The sequence below is a fragment of the Drosophila miranda genome, chromosome 4, assembly GCF_003369915.1.
Source record: "Drosophila miranda strain MSH22 chromosome 4, D.miranda_PacBio2.1, whole genome shotgun sequence".
In the NCBI taxonomy this organism is placed as follows: Eukaryota; Metazoa; Arthropoda; class Insecta; order Diptera; family Drosophilidae; genus Drosophila; species Drosophila miranda.
Window position 1 is genome coordinate 26526827 of NC_046677.1, and position 21190 is coordinate 26548016.

General features: G+C 43.5%; 1 protein-coding gene across 9 annotated transcripts in view; it reads right to left on the minus strand.

The window, feature by feature from the left end:
* LOC108162660 overlaps positions 1-21190 on the minus strand; it is a 129312-nt gene that overhangs the window by 3864 nt on the left and 104258 nt on the right. For 6 of the 9 annotated variants that reach the window (XM_017297499.2, XM_033394081.1, XM_033394079.1 and 3 more), the window contains 3 exons: positions 14663-16882; positions 13949-14605; positions 7825-8223 (listed from right to left, as the gene is read on the minus strand). In XM_017297499.2, coding sequence (XP_017152988.1) covers positions 7825-8223; positions 13949-14605; positions 14663-16882 — 3276 coding nt within the window. Of the gene's footprint in view, positions 1-7824; positions 8224-9134; positions 9816-9876; positions 10052-10695; positions 11107-13948; positions 14606-14662; positions 16883-21190 lie in introns of those variants that run through there. The other 3 variants (XM_017297496.2, XR_004473154.1, XM_033394082.1) reach the window with 3 other exon arrangements.

Sequence of the window (21190 nt, forward strand, 5' to 3'; positions counted from 1 at the left end):
ATGCACAGCACAGAATTTATCTCCGTTGCCGCAGAGTTTTGTTTGGTTTTTAGCCAAATGCATTTGCAGCAAAGCTTTTCCTCTGATTCCTGTCTCTTTGCCGGGGGTTTTCCCCACCCCGCCCCCCTCCCCTCCCCCATCCAGCCACAACCAACTCAAACAGTTTTCGCTTGGAAAACTCAATTAACGCTTACTTTTTTTTCGTGCTGCTGCTGCTGCTGCTGTTTATACCCCCGGTAATTGTGGAGTGTTTTTGGGGTCGATTGGGGGTTTTCGAGAGATGAGCGACAGAATACTCGTAAGTGTTCTTTTTCAAAATCAACGAAAGAGTCGATATGGGGGATGTTGAAGAAGAAGAAGGAGGAGTAGTTTTTCATATGAAACACTAGATCTTGTAGGGGAATTTTTTTCAGTATTTTCTGTATTTTTTCTCTTCATATATTATTTTTTTTAATATCTAATAAGATTTCTGGTATAAGGTATGCTTTTCAGTATTTTTCGGTAATTTTGTTTAGTATTTTTCGGTATATTTTAGTAGTGTTTCAGTATTTTCTGCACAACCATGCATGCTGATGCAATTTTTAGTATTGTTTGGTCTTTTTTTTTAGTATTTTCTGTGAAAGCTTGTACCCTTAACTAGTTTAAAGTATTTTTGTTGTCTTCTCCAAGTATTTAGCAAATTTTGTATTCAAGTTTTAAGTATTTTTGCTATCAAATATTTTTTGGTATTCAGAAATTTTTACAAGATCTTGCACCCTGATTAAATTTTCAGTATTTTATTTTTATTTTTTAGTATTCAGTATTTTCTGCCAAATCACTGAGCCTTCATGTATTTTTCCGTAATTAGTATTCAGATTTTTTTTTGGTATTTTTTAGAATTTTCTTTAAAAAGTCTAGTTTTCAGTATTAATCAAGTTTTTTCATTTTCAGCTTAGAATCTTTGCACAAATAAAATATTGCAACAATATAGGTAACCCGGCAGTCGTAGCACTAGCTAGAGGGGGAGTAAAGCACCGCACAGCAGCACAAAATTTGACACGGTCGTTTGAACTTTATGGCAAACGTTCGTTCGTTCGTTTGGTCGGTGGTCGCTTGTTGTTATGTTTCATTACCTAATAAACATTTTATGGGTGGGCAGTGGGAGGGGGGAGTGGCTCCTGGTCAAAACAGAAAGACAGACAACCTACAGGCAAATTGGTAAATTGTTTGAAAATATGCATTACACTGCCCCAACAGCGAGCCCAAACTGGGGCCCCCTTTTAACCGACCGCCACTCGACATTCAGGACATCCTCATTTTCCTTCCGCTTTCGGCAGCGCAAAACCATTTTTCCAGTGCCATGTAATTAACAAGCTGCAAAACGGCTCCAATGGGCTGGCAATGAGTTTTTACCAACAAGCTTTTCTTCTTTTTTGTTTTTTTCGTGGGTTGGCAAAGAGTTGATTAACTATCGAATGGCGGTTCGGGATTCATAAATTAAATGCAGCCTCTGCTGAGAGCCTGCACAAAGTAAAGTTTTTGAGGGTAAAAGTTTCCTTTCTGGGTCAATGTTCAATTAATGTTGAATGTTTTTAATGTTTAAAATTATTTTATTTCGATGAATGCCAGAAATGAGTTAACATTAAATATTTGTACATCAATAAAACTCATTAAAAAAGCACTAGTAAAACCTTTTTAATAAGCTACTACAACTAATATATATTTAGTCTTTATATTTTTCAGGTAGAAAGATGAAAAGTCCTTTTCTTATAATGAATATTTATACTGATGATAGGGTAAGTCGAAAGAAATTTACTTTTAGCAAATATTTATCTAAATTTGTGTATATTTTAAACGATTTTATTGTGGAGTTTCCGCTTAAGAGTATCTGAAATTCATTGTGTGTTCCACTGACCCTTGTACTCTTCCCCGCCCTTTTTTGGCCTCTTGCTTTATCCTTCCTCTTCGTTCAACCGCCTGCCGTTCACCTCATCGTCAGCTGATAGTCGGGATGGCTTTTGTTGGCTCATAAAACATGACGCAGCAAGGTGTTGCCTGTGTCTGGGATGCCACGATCCCTACTGCCCTTCTCTTTCACTTACCTTTTCTCTCTCTCTCTGTCTCTCTGTCTCACTTTCTCTTGCTGCCTTTTGTGGGGCTCGCTCTTGTATTTATGCCTATGAATATTTCATTTAATTGAAGCGCATTCATTACCAACCACACAACAGACTCCACCATGCCCCCTGCCCCCCGCTGCCAGGGCCATACTTTGGAGGAAGTATCTCTGGCAGGGATACCCTGCCCTCGATGCTGCCGCCGCACTTTTGGCGTTGTAATTAAAATAAATTTATTACGTAAAATGTTTTGCCAAAAAATTTGTCGAAAGCTGTGGCCAGGCCAGGGCGCCCCATGGCGGCATAATAAATAATGCTGGAAGGTGTACTGCACTGCCAGTATCTGTGTGTGTGTGTGTGTGTGTTTTCCCTGAATGTATGTTTAATGATCTGTGTACATTGTACTCCTGTGTGTGTGTTTTCGACTGCCCTACGGAAATTGATGCGGTTAATATGCTTCCAATTGTTAATTTTTGCATTTCGTTTGCACGATACTCCCCCCCACAAAAACATAGCGAAGGGGAGGCAAAAAAAAAACAAACACACACCCACACACACGAAAAACCTAGTAGAAAAACGTTGAAATCTAATCAACGGCAAAACGCAGCCGACCAACAAATTTAATGGATAACCAAATAAATTTATGATTACTCGTATTTGTGGATATTCCCCAGAATTCAATTTTATTTGAGAAGAAATAGAAAAAAAACAGACTGAAATTAAATTAAAACGATTTATGACTGGGATTGTTTGATTTATTTTTTGGTGGTCATTATTTTCGGATTATTTTGGTTTTCGGTGCCAAATGTGTTTTCAGAGCCTCAGGGAATGTACAAATGATATTTTTAAAAATTATTTAAACAAATTCGACTTAATTTTGGGTATCCTAGTAGTAGTAGTATTTATACAGGAATTTTTTTGGTATGTAGTATTTTCTGCCAACAGCGGGCAGTATTTATGGTATATTTTCAGTAATTTTTGTTGTACTATATTTTAGTATTTGAGTTTTTTCTGCAAGACCCTGCACCCTGATTTACATTGCAGTACGTACAGTATTTTTTCGGTATTTTTTACCTTTCTAAGTATTTTCTACAAGACCCTGTACCCTGATCTATTTCTCAGTATGTATAGTATTTTTTTCAGTAGTTATTTATAGGTATTTCTTTAGTATTCAGTATCTTGAAAAAGAATCAGCACCTTGACCTAATTTTGAGTATTGATAATATTTTTTTAATTTTTTTTTTGTATTTCTGGTTGATTTTGAGTATTGGTAGTATTTTATCAGTATTTTTATAGCACGTTGATCTTATTTTCAGTATGTATAGTATTTTTCAGTATTTTTTAGTATTCAGTATCGACTTTTCAGTTTTTTTTTGTATTTTTTGCAGGATTCTGCCGTCTTCTCTCATCTAGTTTCAATCTAGATATTCCCTTCCTTACTATTTCAGGCGTTCCACTAAATTCTGTTTAATCTGAACTTCATTTTGGGAACAAATAATTCCAAGAACATTTCCCTGAATCAACTTCCAATCTCTTTGGAAATTTCTTATCGGAAATTCCTTCAAAATTTAGTACGAAATTCCTCGAATTTCCACAGAAGTTGCCCGAGATAATGATTTCAAGAACAACACTGCCATGCAATGCCACTCGAACGCTGTTGCAATTCAATCCAGCGAATAGAGTGAAAGAACGCGGCGCTTCGTGATTTGTATTGGTCCTCCATTTGTCCGTTTGGCTTTGGCTTTTGTCTGTGGGAAAACACAACACACCCGTCGATCCCGCGACCCCCACAAATCGGCAATTGAATTGCGAAAATCGTAGAAAAGTCAAAAGCATTGCATACTGTACTTTGGCGAGCAATTTTTGGGGCATGGCATGGCATGGAAACACAACAGAGGAAAATACTTTCGTGCTGCTTGCTTTCCCATTACTTTCTTTGCTTCTATGGTCATCAAAGTCGAAAGGAGCGAGAGAGTGAACGAAATAGAGATAGCGAGAGGGTTAACAAGATTCGTCGGTTGTTGTTTCTGTTGTTGGCCTTTATTGCTTTAAACTGGCCCTCGAATTGGGGCCACTCCGCCACTCCACTTGCCGTTGAAGTGGTAGATACCGCTGAAGAGGTTCAAGGAGGCAGGGCAGGGCCGGGTAGGGCAGGCGAAAAAGCAAAGATGGTAAAAGCATAAAAGCAAACTGAAGCAACTGTAGCCAGGAGGAGTCTTCCCGTAGTAGTCTTCATCTAAGGGCATCAACTGACACTCTCTTTTGTACACTTTTTTGCATATTTTTTCTCTCTCCGCTTTTTGGTTGCCCTTTCGATCGAGGGGGTATTCAAATTTTCAAGCATTGTTTGTTTTGGTGAGTGGGCGGGTTGCATCTTTGAGTGGCATTCTAGGCATCTACAAAACAATACAGGTCTGTCTTCCGTTCGATTATTTGTCGACAAATCCCTTTCACAATCGTTTCAAATGTGTTGGCTTCGATAAGTGATCGACTACTAGGGTTTCCCATCGATTAATGCACTTTACTGTGTTTACTAATCGCGAATTTATCGAACCAGATGTTTTACCTTCGATATTTATCGATAAATTGATGAAAAGTCTCCTTTTTTAGGACTTGCAGGGTATTTCCAACTTCCACTCAACCTCCTCCCCCTTCCATGGCTATGTTTTTGCCTTGTCTTGAGCTGGCATATTTTCATAGTCCCCACAACGCCAGGGCCTACAGTCTTCCAGGTCTTCTTTTTGATTCGTTGCTTTGTGGCCAAAAATGCGGCACACGACTGCAGCGAGAGAGAGAGAGAGAGAGAGAGCAAAAGAGAGTCCTCAGAGTCTTTGGCCATGGCTTTTGTTTTAATTGAAATGTTTTTGCTGCTCCTTGCAGTCCTTGCAGCTGGTCCTGCAGCAGCAGCAGCAGCTTCTCCTTTAAGCCGATTAGAAGCAGTTCATAATGTATACGGCTAAATATGAAAGAGCTGTTACCCCCCGCTCTGTCCTGTCCGCTCAATGGTTGGGAAAACAATTGTTTTGGGTCTGCATCCTGTGGAGAGACCGCAGTGGTCAGTCCTCACTTTGTTGACTGTCTAATTGTAGGAGCATTTAGAAGATACCACACACGGATGTGGATGTGGAAGTGGAAGGAAATCTTATGCATAACTACAAAAAATCACGCATACGCCCCGTTCCCCGTGCCCCGTGCCCCGTGCACCGTGCACGTATGTGAGCATACTGAAAAAAACCGCAAACTAGATGAAGCAAAATGCACTGGCAGTGGCAGTGGTAGTGGCAGTAAAAGCAGTAGCATTCGCATTTGCAATCCTTTTTATGCATTCCATGTGGCATTTGCCCCACATAGGACACAGGACTCGGGACAATGGGGAGAACCAATCAATTCCTGAGGTAAAACCAGGGGCTTTGATGTTCGTTCTCTGTGGTTTGTTTAACAGCATCGCAATGAATAGTTGATGCGAAATTACAGAGCCGTTGAACGGAAATGAATGTGATCACATAGATGCGATGTTTTCATGGTTAACGAGTTGGTTTTATAGAAAAACATCGAAATATCGATTAGTTTCTAGTTAATTAGGGAATTCGATGAATTTCAAGACGTTTTACTATCGATAGGTGGAAGGGTTATCATACAAATTGCACCCGCAATGTATTTTAAGTACTTTCATTTATTGATAATACATTTTGTATGGATTATTTATCGATAAATACGTTCATGTATATAATTTTTCAATACAAAAATTGTTCCATTGATGGTCTTTCGAAAAAAGGTTCGATTAATTATCGATAACTATTTTTAGCGATAGATTATTGTTAGAAAAATCCATAAATATATGAACCAACAATGAGGCCTCGATAAAAAGTTTTATCGTCGACAATTTATCGATTAAAAATGTTCAAAATCGATTTATAATTGATTACCTATCCATATCTGTGTTTAGCGATAGATAGTTATCGAAAAATAAATTCTGAAATAATATTTTGACCAAGAAATAAATGTACCATCTATTATGCTTCGATGAAATGTTTGCCGCGATAATTTATCGATTAACACTTTGCACAATCGATCAGTTATAGAAAAGTCGGTTTTATAATCGATTAGTTATCGCTGTAATGTTGTTTATTTATCGATTAATATATTACAGAAACCCTACCTCCCACAAAATATCCTTTTTATCCCTTCCTTGGCGATTCCCTACCACTGTCTGCCGCTGTCTCCGCTTCAATCTCCCTTAATACCACTGATGCTAGAGCACTGCCTTTCTCTCAGTCTCTATACAGATGTAAGTGTGTGTGTGTGCTTATGTTTGTATCCCTGTATTGCCCCTGCGAGCGTGTGTGTGTGTGTGTGTGTGTTTGTATCTTTTTTGTGCATGTGTTCGGTTTCTCTTCAGTGATTCACTTCACTTACAGCTGGCAGCGTTGTTTGATTTTGATTTTGTAAAATATTTTCTGCTCCTGCATTTTACATTTTTAATAGCGCTCGCACTCGCACTCGCTCTAGTCTCCGTCTCTCTCTCTTTTTCTCGGATTTGCCATAGTTTATTTTTGGTATTTTTCCAGTATTTTTACTCCTTTTTCGTTGGTGTTTTTCGTTGAAGAGGAGCCTGCAATAGTTGTCGCTGCAAGCGATTTGTTGTTTTTGATAGATGCGAAGAGGAGGCGGTGCATACCCTGGAATAAGGGTGGGGGTGCGTGTGGGGGCTGGTATGCTAACGGAATGTCCTAGAGCTGACTATTTTATGTGCATTTATCGTGCATCCTGCTGCTGTTGCTGCTGCTGTTGCTGCTGCTGTTGCTGCTGCATAAAAGGATATACAGATGCAAATTCTATATGTGGAATGGTTCTCGAGTGGAGTGCGGGCGCCTGGCATGGCGTGTCCTTGCCTGCCATTGTCCTGACAGTGAGGAAATTCTATTTTATTTATCTGGCCAGGCATCAGCTTGGAGCAGCAGGCACCAGCAGGCGGCAGCCACCAGCCACCAGCAGCCAGCACCAGCAAACTCTTATTCAAACATTTCCCCAACACTTAAGTGCATAATCAATCAAACTGATTTCTTAGTCGCCTGCTCAACCGATTTGGATAAGGATTGAGGATTGAGGAATGCAGCTTGGGATTCGGCCAGAAGAATGATTATTGCTACGAAAAATGGTCAGTATGTGGAAAGGGAATACATATATCGATTCCTTGTTGCTAAAATAATGTTAATATGTTGTAAGAATTTTATGAATATCGATAAGATATCGAAAGCTTTCTTTTGATAAATCCGTTTCCGATTTAAATATACCAGTTTTCATCTTTATTTGCGTTAAATGTTCACATGTATCGATATGTAATCGATAGTTTTCCCTTCCTTTTGATAAATGTCAATACTTTGTTTCACCCCCCACTGAACATCTATTTAGTTTATGTTTTCCTTAAAAATCCATGAAATTTCGAGATAGATTTTCATAATTTTGGTAAAAATATCGATAACTTTCTTGAAATATATCCTCAAAATATTTAGAAACCACACCCAACTAAAGACTAGGCCTTTAATTTGATACTTTTCATGCAAAAGCTACGTTTATCGATATATCAACAAAATTTATATCGATTTTTATCGATACCATGTAAAGTTCTTATATCTACAAATATCTATGCTTTTCTTTCTATATCAGCTAGAATTCTAGATAAAAATATCGATAAATTCCAATAAATATATCGAAATGACTCGGCACTCACCTAATTGCTGCTGTTGCGGCTTCTGTTGCTGCTGCTGTTGCTGCAGATCCTTGCGCAGCGGCGGCAGGGGTGGCTGTTTTCCCGACTTCCTCAGCGTGCCATACCGCTGGGCCGCCTGCAGCATTTCGTGCGGTGCCAGGGGCTGTGTGCCCGATGCACCGGCTCCACCCGCTCCCCCCACCGACTGTCCGAAATTCTGTTGACTCAGCGAACTGGTGACCGTCTGAATGTGCGACGGATAGCCGCTGTAGTCCACCAAACCGCTGAACGCCGATGGCGGTCGTTCCACGTAGATTTGCTGCGATTGCTGGGCCGCAACCAATTGGAGCCGCCACAGAGCCTCCTGCGACAGATCCCTGGCATTACTGTAGTTGTTCTCATTCGAATTGTTGCTCGACCCTGGAAAATTAGCAACATTTTGTCGGGTTTAATTGGGGCTTTCGGTGGCCTAGAGGAATTTGTAATTTTATATTTAGTTGTGCATCGACAAAAAGGTGCCAGAACGAGTGCTGAGTGCGTGCGAAAGTGCTGCGGCAGTGCAGAGCAAACTTGAGAGTCACATGGTTAATTGGAAAAACACCAACACACACACACACACTAACACTTACACGGAAGAAACCTCCACATAGATATGAGAGGAGATGCCAAGTCATTCTAATCAGAAACACACGCTCTGATGGGTTTTTACTACCACTTTGGCTGGCTTAATTAAGGATGGGGTTAGCGATTTCAACCAAGAAAGGAAATGGAATTAGGAAGCGTGCGAGAGCAGAAGAAAAGCAGAAGGAGGCCCCCTTGTAGAACCAAGCAGTACACGGTACTCCACTCTACTCCCTTCCTTCGATCACTTCCTCTCGGCTTATTTCTGTTTCTTCAAAAGAAACACCCAGTATTCGCGGGATTAGAGAGAAGGAGAGGCATGCAGAAAGTATAGATGCCTTCTAGAAAAAAAACCTGTCTTTTGCGATCTATGAATCCAAATGCATGAATCAAATGGCGAGTGAGCGAGAAAAAAAAAACGAAATTTCTGTCTTTAGTGCAGTAAAAATGATAAAACCTGCTTCCTTCAGTCCGTTTTTGGCGAGCGATACGAACCATGATGGAATAATTCCAACGAGTACGAAGCGAATACCGAATACCACCGAATCCATTCGGTTGCCCGTTCATAAAGGGCTCTATCTGGCTTTGTCTCAATTGTTTCTTGATTCCTATAAGCACTGCCCTAGCTGTCAATATTGGTTTGTCTTTCGTGACGATTCGGGTGGAATATTAAACCAAAAACAAATTTAAACTTTTGTAATGTATTTTAATTTTTATTTTAATTAAAATTTGTGGCATTGGCGTTTGAATTTCTTGTCATGGTCTTTCAAATAGTCGCTAGTCGATTTTTGTATTGGAATTGGATCCCAACGCCACTCAATGGACGCAGGCAGTGATTCGTGGTGTTAATGCTCCATACGAAATTTGAAAACAATTAATTTGCATCGAATGAGCTGATGAAGAACGTCAATATTGGCTCTGCACCCGCGCAACCGCTCTTATCGTACGCCGTAGGTCCCGCAATACAACAAGTTAAACGAGTTCAGCACAAAGGATCTCCTTACAATCCTTTGCATGTGTGTGTGCCTGAGTGTACCCTTCGGTGGGGCAAGGCACGATCTTCGGAACGAATCCAAGCCTTATATCCCTATGAAGAATCAGGAAGTTGGTTGAAGTCTGTGATCCGTGATCTGGATCCTGCTCTTTTCTCCACAATTATGAAAGAGATCACCAAACATAGCAGTTCTGATTGTGGAAAACAATACTTGAAGCAGATTAGCCGAGAGTTGAACTTAATTCATTCTCAAATGGTCCACACTAAGTCCCTCTATGCTGAAACGTCTCAGAAAACCCTTCTTCAAGCCGTCAATAACATCAACACCCTTATAGGGGATTAGTGCTACCTAAGACCTTGGGAACGTCAGCCGATCCAGAAGTTGCCACGAAAGTATCTGCGGGAGGTGGGATGCTAATCATTTCCGTAATATGTAGGGTATCCTGTGGGAATAGTACCTCCTGTTTTCCTCCAAGGTCCACTCTTTTTGAACATCTTTTGTCTTGAATTCAATTTTAAGAATATATGTCTAAAAAGTTTTATCGAAATTTGTTTTTACTGAATTTTCATTTTGAAAATTTTGTTTCTTGTAGGAATTTTATTTTTATTTTGAATTTCGGAGAAAATTTATAACTGAAATGTAAGAACAGAAAATACTGAATGAAATGAATGAATCAGGTAATTGTAATAGACAGTTCGACACGAAAGGCAACGCTAGAGTGGGTTTGAGATATTCCTTTATGAATTTCCAAGGAAAATTTAATGAAAAATCAGAAAAGAGCAAAGGCTGTATAGAAGAGATGAAAGTCGACAAGCAAAGGGCTTTCATTGAGTGGAAAATACAATATCCTAAGAAATTCCCCATTTGAAAATATTTCATAGCATACTTTCCGGCTGGACATAGAAGTTTCACCAACATTCACAACAAATTCCACCATAAATTCGTTTAAAACTTTAGTATATCTCCGCCATTTAGAAAAACATTTGTGTGCAACAATTAGTGACAAAAAGAACAACAACATCAACAACAGAGTGAGTGCATGGTGCAGTTGAAGATACAAAAAACAACAACAAAAAACGAAACATTTTTCTTTGGTGCTTAATTTGTGGAGAGTGCAACAACGTTTTTGGGTGCACAGCGACTAGTAGTCGCTGTGGTGCAAAAGTTTAAGTGGTGTCTCTTCCTCCTCCACACAGCAGAGAAAAGAGGAGGAGAGGAGTAGAGGAGTAGAGTGTGCTCCAACGATGACGAGGGGGGGCGTGGGGAGGGGGGTTACCTGTGATGGCCAGCGTTGTAGTTGTTGTTGCGGTTTTGGCATTACGTGATGTTGTTGTAATGGTGGTTGCCAGGGCTGTGGTTGTTGCCGCCGTGGCTGCGGTTAGCAAAACCCTCTCCCGCTCCCTCTCTATCCTATCCTTGCCACATCCACTTCCCAGATGGTTCTTCCGCTTTAAGGTTGAGGTGGCATTCGAAGTGGAGTTGGGGTTGGAGTTGGAGGTGGCGGTGTTGGAGTTGGGCTTGAGGGTGCTGTGAGTGTTGGTGAGGTTCGTGGCGGTGTTGGAGATGGTGTTGGTGTTGGTGTTGGTGTTGCTGATGGTGGGTTGGTTCGTTAGATTGGCGCGTGCTGAATTTTGTTGTAGTTTCTGCTGCTGGATGCCGGCTACTGGTGTCGCCTCAAGTGGTCCTGCTTTGGTTGCAACCACACACACCGAACCACCAACGATGTGGAAGTGTGTGTGTGTCCCGAGTGTGTGGGTATGTGGGTGTAAGAGTGTGTGGTGTGGTGTGGTGTGGAATTGTGTTGGGACAAGTGTGAGAGAAGGGTTAGAGAAATAGTAATTAAGTTGACGCTTGGCAGAGACGAAAAAGCACAAGAAGGAGCGGAGCGGAGCGGAGTGGAGCGCAACAAAGGCACACACCGGCGACCAGCACAATTAAAATTCGCTCTTTGTGTGGCTTACGATACGGCAAAGGGGAGCTGCACCTCCATTTAACTTTCAACATGTTGCAGAAATGAGAATGTTCGGACACGACACCACTTCCCTTTCCCTTTCGCGTTTCAGGTGGGGGACTCAGCGTTTTCCACTTTTTGAAAGTATGCTCGAATGGTCACCCCTCTCTTGCAATTGTTGGCGTTTTAGTTTTGAGTATTCTCTGTGGTATTTTTTGTGGTAGTCTCTGTATTTTAAGGAATTTTTATAGTGCTTCAGTTTTTATTTGAGTTGTTTTTTTGTTGTTTAGTATTATTTTAAGGATTTTGATATATTTTTTGTCTTTTAAAGAATTATGGTATTTTTCTATAGTGATTTTTAGTATATTTAGTATTTTGTAGTATTTTCTGTAATTTTGTGCCGGATTCTCTGCATTTGATGGAGTTTTTATGGCGCTTTAATTTGTATTTTATTTTATTTTTTATTTTTGAAAAAATTTTAGTATTTTTTCATTAGTATGGTATTTTTTGTCTTGTAGTGAATTGTTTTTAGTTCTTTATATATTTTTATTAGTATTTAGCATTTTTTTAATATTCTCTGTGGCATATGTTGGTATTTATAGAATTTTTTTAACGCTTCATGTTATTTAAAAAAAATTTGTTTGTTGTTTTTTGATGAAAAAAAATGACGTTTTCGATTGTAATTTTGCGTCCGATTCATGCAGAAGGTAAATATTGCTTTTCATGGGTTGTTTATTTGGGGTTTATTTTCGCCCCCAAAAATGGTCGGTGGAAGCCCCATCGTGTAGCTTTGGAGTTCACTTCAGTTTCAGTGAAGAGGGGAACGGTTCCCTCCATTTCCATTTCCCTTGTGTGTTGGCCGCCCCTCCCTTTAGTTTTCTTCATGTTTCTTTTCATTTATGTGAAAATAGGTGTGAAGTGGGACTTTTTTTTGTGTATTTTATTTTGTCACAACTCTGATAAAAGAGCGAAGAAGAGGGTTGGTGCTGGGGATGGCGTTTTCGCTTTGGCTTGGGGTTAAGTTCTCTCCTGCCTAATCGGATTAAAGTGCTCTGACTTCTTTAAGCAGTCCTGCGAGTCCTTGTAAGACGATTAGTTGGGCCAAAAAAGTTAATATTTCAATTGCTTTCCAGCTTGTTTAATTGCTCAAATCATATTTACTCTGAAAATCGTATTTTTTGTGGGAGAATTTCGACGGGCTGTGATTTTGCGCTTCTCTTTCTGGGCAAAGTCTTCAGCGTTCTAAAAATACGATCTAATCTCAGCAAAAAGGACACATGCCACTCTTCAAACCAATCAAAAAAATGACATACGAGTGTATCCCCAATTTGATTTGTTGGCATTGATATGGCAGTGGTATCAAAGAGCTTCCTGGCTGGGCACTTGAGTCGACTTAAAACCAATTAAGAACGAACCAAAAATAATAAAAACCCCTCGCTAGCGAACAAAGCCAGGCACAGGATAACGGCTTAATTCTCACTTAATTGGAATTACGACGGAGTCGACGTCTACTTTTCGGTTGGGGACTTCACTCCGCAGGATTGGTGTCATGCCATATCCCTGGGTTGCCAAGGCGAAAGAGCTGCTTATGCCGGACACTCGGACACCAAACACTCGACGGGGGAACAGAGACAGAGGGAGAGGGGGAGAGAGACAGCGATGCATTTGCATGAGTAGCCTGGTAAGTGGAGGAGGAGCTGCGCTGACGCTGGTCGCCTGTTTGCCGCCTCTAGATTGACATGAAATGCAATTACGGCCAAAAACTCCGGCAGAGAAGCGTGGGGGAGTGACAGCATCGAAATGGCGGCCATAAATCTGGGCCGAAAAATGTGTCGCTTAATCAAGACACACATTCACATGCCACTGCCTCATGGCCCACTCCCCCACAGCCCACCAGAGCCATGGCTCTTCATAAGTTGTCGCTTGGGTTTGCCCCAAAAGGAAATGTTGGTAGGAAAATATAAGCCAGAGAGGAGCCAGGAGTTTGCATGTTTTTCTTTTTTTTGTAATTTAAGGATTTTTAGGTAGAACTAACATTTTTCTTTGGCTATACATTCTAAGAAAAATATTGGTAGTGAGAAAATGATTCCAGGAAACTCAAAAAACGCCTAAAATCTGGTAATCCCCATCTACAAAATTTAGTTTCTTAAGTTAAATATCTGTGGATAGAACTGACATTTCTCTTTGGCTGTAGACACACACGCTTCTGTATTACGCCCCAAGGAAAACGTTGGTCAGGGGAAATATATCTCTTATCTTCTTAATTTGAGTATTTTTTAGGTCAAACTAACATTTTTCTTTGATGTACGCCCTATGAAAAATATTGGTAGTGAGAACATATTTCAAGGAAACTCAGAAACGACTAAAAGTTCCACCCATCTACAAAATATACTTTCTTAAATAAAATAATTATAGATGGAACTGTCATTTCTCTTTGGCTGTAAAAACACACTCTTCTGAACCAATTCTCGTGAATTAATCCCCAAGGAAAACGTTGGTCAGGGGAAATATATGCCATGTTTCTCCCATTTTCAATATTTTTCAAGTATAACTAACATTTTTCTTTGGCTGTACTTACACTCGCCTGCACCGTGTCCTGCCGCTGCGGCTGCTGCTGCTGCGGATGAGGGCATCACTTGATAGCTGTCGCCATCCACACCAATGGCACTTGTCACATGATAGCCATAGCCATTCGAGTGCTGGCTGCCGCCTCCGCCTCCACCGCCGCCGCCACCGCCGCCGTAGAGTCCCAACATGGCTTTGGCCTGCGGCTGATGGTACAGTCCGCTGTGGAGAGCTTCGTTCTGCTGCTGCTGCTGTTGCTGCTGTTGCATGTTCAGCTGCTCGTCAGGATCGTGCAGGGCCGTGAGGGTCAGCTCCATGCCGCCACCGCTGCCGTCTTGCTTGCTGTCCAAAGTGCCACTGGGATAATACGGTGGTGGCGGGGGGAGATTCGGTGGCTGCTGCTGCTGCTGTTGGGTTTGCTGCGGGTCAGTGCCGGATGTTGGGGTATCATCCAGGTCGTACTCCTTGGCCCCGGGCCCCGTCGTCGTGGCTGTCGTTGTGGCTGTGGCAGTGCCTCCGGCTGCTTGCTTTTTGGCCGCATGCGTGCGCCGACAACGGCAAAAGGCGTAAAGCAAGGCCAAAAACACCAGAAACGATAACGAGGCAATGACGATGGCCACCAGCGCCGAGGTGGTGATGGACGAATCATTGGGTATGTAGGATTTGCCAACTGTTGAGCGGAAAATTAGCGGAAATTATGCGATTAAAGGGGGGACTCTCTACTCACTTTCTGCATTCGCATAGGCCCCGCAATGCTCGTGGTTCGAGCGGAGGCACAGCTTCACGCGTACCACGGGTCCGGGTCCGGCTGTTTCCGCCAGTGCCATGGTCCGATCCTCGCCCAGATGGGCCCCATTCCTGCCCGAAGACGTGGCCGTGGTGTAGTGCGCCGTTCGAGCCATGTGATTGATGACAGCCTCCTTGAAAGTCGTCTCCCTGCCGGACGGGAGCAGCGTCAGGGTCTCCACAATCTCCCACATGGGCACGGTGGCCTCCCGCGTGACCAGCGACTCGACAACGGCAATGAGGGACAGACAAGTGGCAGCCACATTGATGCCCAGGACATGGGAGTTGGGATCGTAGCTCACATGCAGTGGGGGCGGTATTTTGCTGACTTTCGTGGTGGCCAGGACCTCATTGGAGTACCCCGAGGTGCCCTTGGAGTTCAGGGCGTAGACCTTGAACATGTAGCTCTGGTGCTGATCGAGGGGCGCCAGCTTGCAGGGATTCTCGCGGAAGCAGTTGAACTCGATCCACTCGTGGGCCCCCACACTGGAGGAGCTCGAGGACACCTGATAGCTGGGTATATAGCCGTTGCCCGAACAATCCGCCAGCATTTGTTCCCGCGGCGTGGCCACGCGGCGATAGCTGACCAGATACTTGGTGCTCATGAAGCCCCCATTGAAGCCCGGCTGCCAGGCGAGCACCGCATAGTTGTGGGCCACTTCCAGGACCTTGAGATTCGTGGGCTTTTCCGGCTGTCCCTTGGGCTGCAGTTTGATGGGCGCCCGAATGCTGTCCAACGGATTGACAGCCCGACAGATGTACTCGCCGTAGTCCGAGTGCTGGAGGTGTGCAATCCGGAGAATGGAGGTGTAAATGTCGTTGTTTTCCATCCTGGTGCTAATCTCGTAGTGGCCGTCCGAGGACATGGTCAACGGCGACGGATTGTTGCCGAATTGCCACTGAAATTCGGGCTTGGGATAGGCCTGGACACGGCACACGACCTCGGCGGACTCGCGCATATCATAGGCCACTTTATTGTACTGATGGATGATGATGGGCTCGTGTTCGATCCGCAGATGCATCGAGGAGTTGGCCGAGTTCACGTCGTTCTCGTACAGGCACGTGTAAAGGCCGCGATCGCTGGGCAACAGCTGATTCCCGTTGGGTCGGGCCTTGCCCCTGAACCGCAGGATGCTCTGGACGGCAACGACTCCACCGCCAGCGTCCGTCGGAGTGGTCCGTATGTCGAACATCTTTCGGGTGGGCAGAATTTCGGTGCCGTCCTTGATCCAACGGATCTGCGGCGTGGGCTTGCCCTTTGCACTGCACGTCACCGCATAGTCCACGTCCCCCACGCGTCGAGTCATGTGCTGCTGCAGCTTCGCCAGGAACTGGGGCGGCTGATGGACCTCCAGTGTGATGGTGGCAATCTTTCCGTTGCCCAACTCATTCACCGCATGGCAATGGTACTTTCCCTCGCTGCCCAGGTGCGCCTTGGGTATGGAGTACTGGGGTCCCTGGGCGAGAATCTTCTGGGTGTTGCCCACATCGCCGTCCATGTCGCGGAACCAGCGGTACTGCGGCACAGGCCAGCCGGGGGGATTGGCCGAGCAGGTGAGCGTCACACCATTGCCCACGTGGACCACGGGCTTGTTGGGCGTAATGTACGCCTGTCCGGGCCGGTGACGGACCAGCAGAGCCACCGTGGAGTTGCCCACGCCCTCGACACGCTTCGTGTTGAACGGCTGCATGATATTCACCGAGCGACAGATGTAGTTTCCCGCATGCTCCGCCCGCACCGAGACGAGTGTCAGGAGCTCTCCGGTGTAGCGGAAATCGGGGGCACCCTCCTTCAGCCATTCGATGGTAATCGGAGGCGGGTTGGCGGTCACATTGCAACGCACCAGCACTGTCTCCCCCTCCTCGGCCTCGTGCGTCTTCGATTCGATGACCACAATTGGCGGATAGAGCACATCCAGGACGATGTCCTTCTCCCCCGTCTTGCCCAGGCCGTTGTCCGCGCTGCAGGTGTACTTTCCGGCATGATGTCGATTCACACGATAGATCGTATGCACGGGCGTGGCACTCACATACTGCCCGTTGCGTGACCATCGGACATTGCTGACCATCGGCTTGGCGTCCACACGGCACTCGAGTTTGGCAACATGATCGCGTTCAATCCGCATGGGGTTCTGGGGTCCCACCTCCACTCGAGGGTAATCTGGAAATGGAGGGAGAAAAGAATGGGGTTTTAGCATACAAAATAGTCAATTATTGCTAGTTCTATGGGCCATGGGCCATGGCTTTCTGGTTTCTGGTTCGTTTGAGCCATTAACTTGCCAATAACCGTTTTCAATTACACAACAAGCGTCCCAAACAACCCAACCACCCAACAACAACAGCAGCAACAGTCAAAGGACCTACAAGTACAAGTACTTTGCCCATGAAGGACGCTGACGTTGACGTTGACGAGGAGTTCGGTCAACAGCGTGACCCATCGACATTTTTAAATAATGCCAATTTGTGGAAACAAAAAAAAAATATATATATATATTGGGTGAAGTGGGAAATGGGTTTCGGTTATTGCTAGAATTACTTTTTTGGGGTCACAGTGGCTAAAAATATAGAATTCTTGGTTAGAAATTGTGTTTGGTTGGGGAACTACAGGAGTTTCTATCAACAGAATGAAGGATTTGTGAGATTTATAGTTATCGATAAATGTCGATTACTTAGGCCAGATATTTCTGCAAATCTAGAAGATTCTCTCACAAAATTGTGGCTTGGTGAATGAGTTAGAGCAGTTTCTATGAGCATCAATCAACAGAATGGATGATTCTTAAGCGTTTATATAATTATCGATAGTCATCGACTAATTATAAAGTCGATCCATAAGCTTGGATAATTCTTTTACATAAATATCGTTTGTTAAATGATTTAGAGCAGTTTCTATGAGAATACATCAACAGAATGAAGGAATTGTAGGATTTTCAATAATCGATAATCATCGATTACATATAATAGAGGATTATTTTACAGAACTCTTGCTTGGTGAATGAAATAAAGCAGTTTCTGTGAGCATGCATCAATAGAATGAACAATTCTTGTGATTTTATATAGTTATCTATAATTATCGATAGCTAATAAGGCATATATACAAGCCTAGAGAATTTTTCAGAGTATTGGCTGTTGAATGAAATAAAACAGTTTCTATGAGCACAAATCAACAGAATAAACGATTCGTAAGAGCTTATATAATTATCGATAATTATCGATAATTATCGATAACGTATAAAGTATGCCTACAAGTCTACCGTCTTTAATTTCTACTCTTCTGCCAATGACTGGCACACACACTTGCCTCCCCAATGAATCTAAACATAGAACCGCCCCCCAATCCGTGCTCGACTCGACTTTTACGCGTTTAGCTCTCGATTGTGCCCCGCGTTGGTCATTTGGTTTAAGTGCCGTTAGTTTCGTTCCGTATCGCATCGTATCGAATGGTATAGCCCCTCCCCCCCCCACACAACGCCCACCAACTGCTGCCCATTCAAGCGTGAGGCATAATAGTGGCTAAGTATAATTGTTGCTACTGTTGTAGCCGTTGTTGTTGCGCCAATTAACTTTCGAACACTTTAGTTTAATCACCGTCTGCCCCTGCCCCCAACCCCAAACCCCAACAACAGTGTGTGCTGCAGACTCCTTCCACCCCCCAAAAAAAACGGCATAACCTCCCCCTTCCACCCTTCCAACCCACCATCAACATTCAACCAATTGTTCTTGTTGCTGCCACTAATTCGTGAAACGGAGTGTAATGTGCCTGCGTCATGGTCTAAGCTCCTGGAGGAGGCAACAGTTCCCGAGAACATACCGAAAAAAATATCAAAAAAAATAAAGGGAAGACTGGTTTTTGTCGAGGGGAAAGACTGGATACCCTTAGAGGATGAAATGTTTCTAAAGAGTCTAGTGATGCGCTCTCTTTGGAGTAGAATTTGGGCACTTTTCATGGGATATTTCTTAGTCTGAAGCAAGCGAAAACGCACTTCGATGATGTCATCTGTGATTTCCGATCAAGAAAGTAGATAAGACAAGGAGGACAGAGAAGTCAGCGTCGCAGCAGAGCTTAGTGCTTTAGAGAGGCGTACATTTCTATTCTCCGCTCCCTCCGTCGCTGCTCTGACCGAGCTTCGATCCTCTGCCACGCAATGCACACAATGCACACGCTCTCTCGCAGTTCTTTTATGCCTTTGCTCTCCCAACAGCAGCAACAACAAAAGTAAAGCGCCGATGTTCTGCTTGGAGGCCCGGCACTCGGCAAATGCTGTCGCTCTCGCAGCAACAACAACAATGCAGCAGAAAGCTATGACCGAAGCGTCGCTCAGCCATTGATTCGGTTTTCATTTTTAGCGACGACCGAGCAGCAAAGCAACAACAAACGGAACCTAGCTTTGGTGCGTAGTTTTCAGGCTGTCTTTATTGGCACTCTCTTATTCCTTTATGTACCATTTACACCGAACTTCCCCTCAAAATCTCAATACCCTCTCCCCGCATAGGGTATACAACGAAAAAAATGCGTTATCCGGGACCCAATTACGCGTCGCCTCAAAACATTAAAGCCTAACTCCTAAATGAGGGGGAAATATACACAAACACACGCGCACACGTACATACATATGTAAATTGTGTGTGTGTGTGTGTGTTTGCTGGTGTGTGTAATTATAAAATAAAATTTAATGAGCAACGCTTGTCAGCAGCGACCAGCGCCCAGAGGGAAAAAACCCAAAGAGGGAGAACAAAAAATCAAGTTTGCATTTCAACACATGCTCCGAAACACCCTACCCCCCCCCCCCCCCCCCCCCCCCCCCCCCCCCCCTCCAGTTCCACCCCACCCCAACCCACCCCCCAACCATGGCCATTTTCATGCCCAGCCAGCCATGTAGTTTCACGCTGATGTCGGGGTGTTACCGGCACGCCCATCTACGCCCCCTAACTACCCCCACTCCCTCATAAAAAATAAACTAGAGAGGACCCTGCGCCACGGCTGACATTTGCCATGAAGCTCTGGTATTTTTGTTCTTTACATACAAAAAAATATGAGCAGAAAAATTCAAGAAAATTGGCAAAGAAATAAAAAAAAAATAATTTCTATTTCTTGCAAATGGGGAATAAGGATTTAATGATGGCAGTTGTAAGACTTTAAGAAAATAATTACGGTTTGAGACATTTGGAAGATAAATGATAAAGGGATATAAACAGATAAGGAATAGGAGGATAGTAGATTTTAATTCAAGGATCTTCCATACTGTTAAATGTTTATTTCATTAAAAATCCCCAAAAAAATCTAGTATAAAGTATATAAATTTCTCATCAAAAAGGGACTATCCTTTCAAGAAATCTCACAGAAATTGGGTGTTATATCCACTCGAAATTTGTATATATTTCCCATAAAAAAAGGGCCTTTGTCTTGACTTCCAATAACCAGTCGTTTGGCTCTTTGAACACCTGGCTTTTGAGCACTATTAAGGCTAGAAAAAAGGGTACTACTACCACTAATTTAAACGATTCATCAGGTTTTATCTTAAAAGTGTGATCTGTTCTCCAACTTCTAATGATTTTTCGTGACAAGAATCTATTAAAAATATTCTTACATTAATTTTTATTTATTTCCAGAAAAAAGGGCATTCTATATTCTTAATTATTTTCTCTTAACTTCTGGAATTCCCATATTTTTTTTATGAAGCCTACAACTTTTTTAAATGAGTTGCTGCTGCCTGCTGCCTGCCCCTTGGGTTGGACCTTGTTCACATATATGCTGCCACGCCTACATATACATATAGCTTTCGCTGCCGTAGAGCCCCTTGCACATTGTGATTTTATGACCGGGGTCCCAACATTAGTGCCATGAAATATGCGTTGCAACCTGCACCTGGAACACAGCCCACACCCACACCCGCACCCACCCAACGGCCTGCCTGCCACCACCGACGACGACGACGACGAGAGCCTGGCTTCCGGCTAGGCATTCGCGTTAAATAAAAATGAAACGTTGCGCATACGCCCGGCCGTACGGCGTACGCGTGGCCGCCGTAACTTATGGCCGCTGGCCATTTTGTGCAGTGAAATTTAATTATTTAACCCGGAACTGGGACGCCGAGCTGTTGTTCTTGTTTCTGTTGCTGGTTTTCGGTGCCCCCCCCCTCCGCCAGGAAGTATCACACACCTCCGCCGGAGTTATTTTAATGAGTTGGAGTCGCAGTCACAGTCGCAGTCGGAGTTTGACTTTAAAGCTCGTCTCTCTCTCTGGCGATGAATCTCTGGCAGTGACTCTTGCGTGGGACTACAGTTCCTGCCTCCGACCTCTGACTGTTCCTGATTTCTGCCTATGACCTGTGAATGCTCCTGCTTTTTGCCTCCTCTCTCCCTGCCCCTGGTCTCCCTGCCTCTGAACGCCCTGCCTCTGGACTCCCTGCCTCTGGTCTCCCTGCCTCTAGACTCCCTGCCTCCTTGTCTTGTCTCCAAATTGAAAAATTAC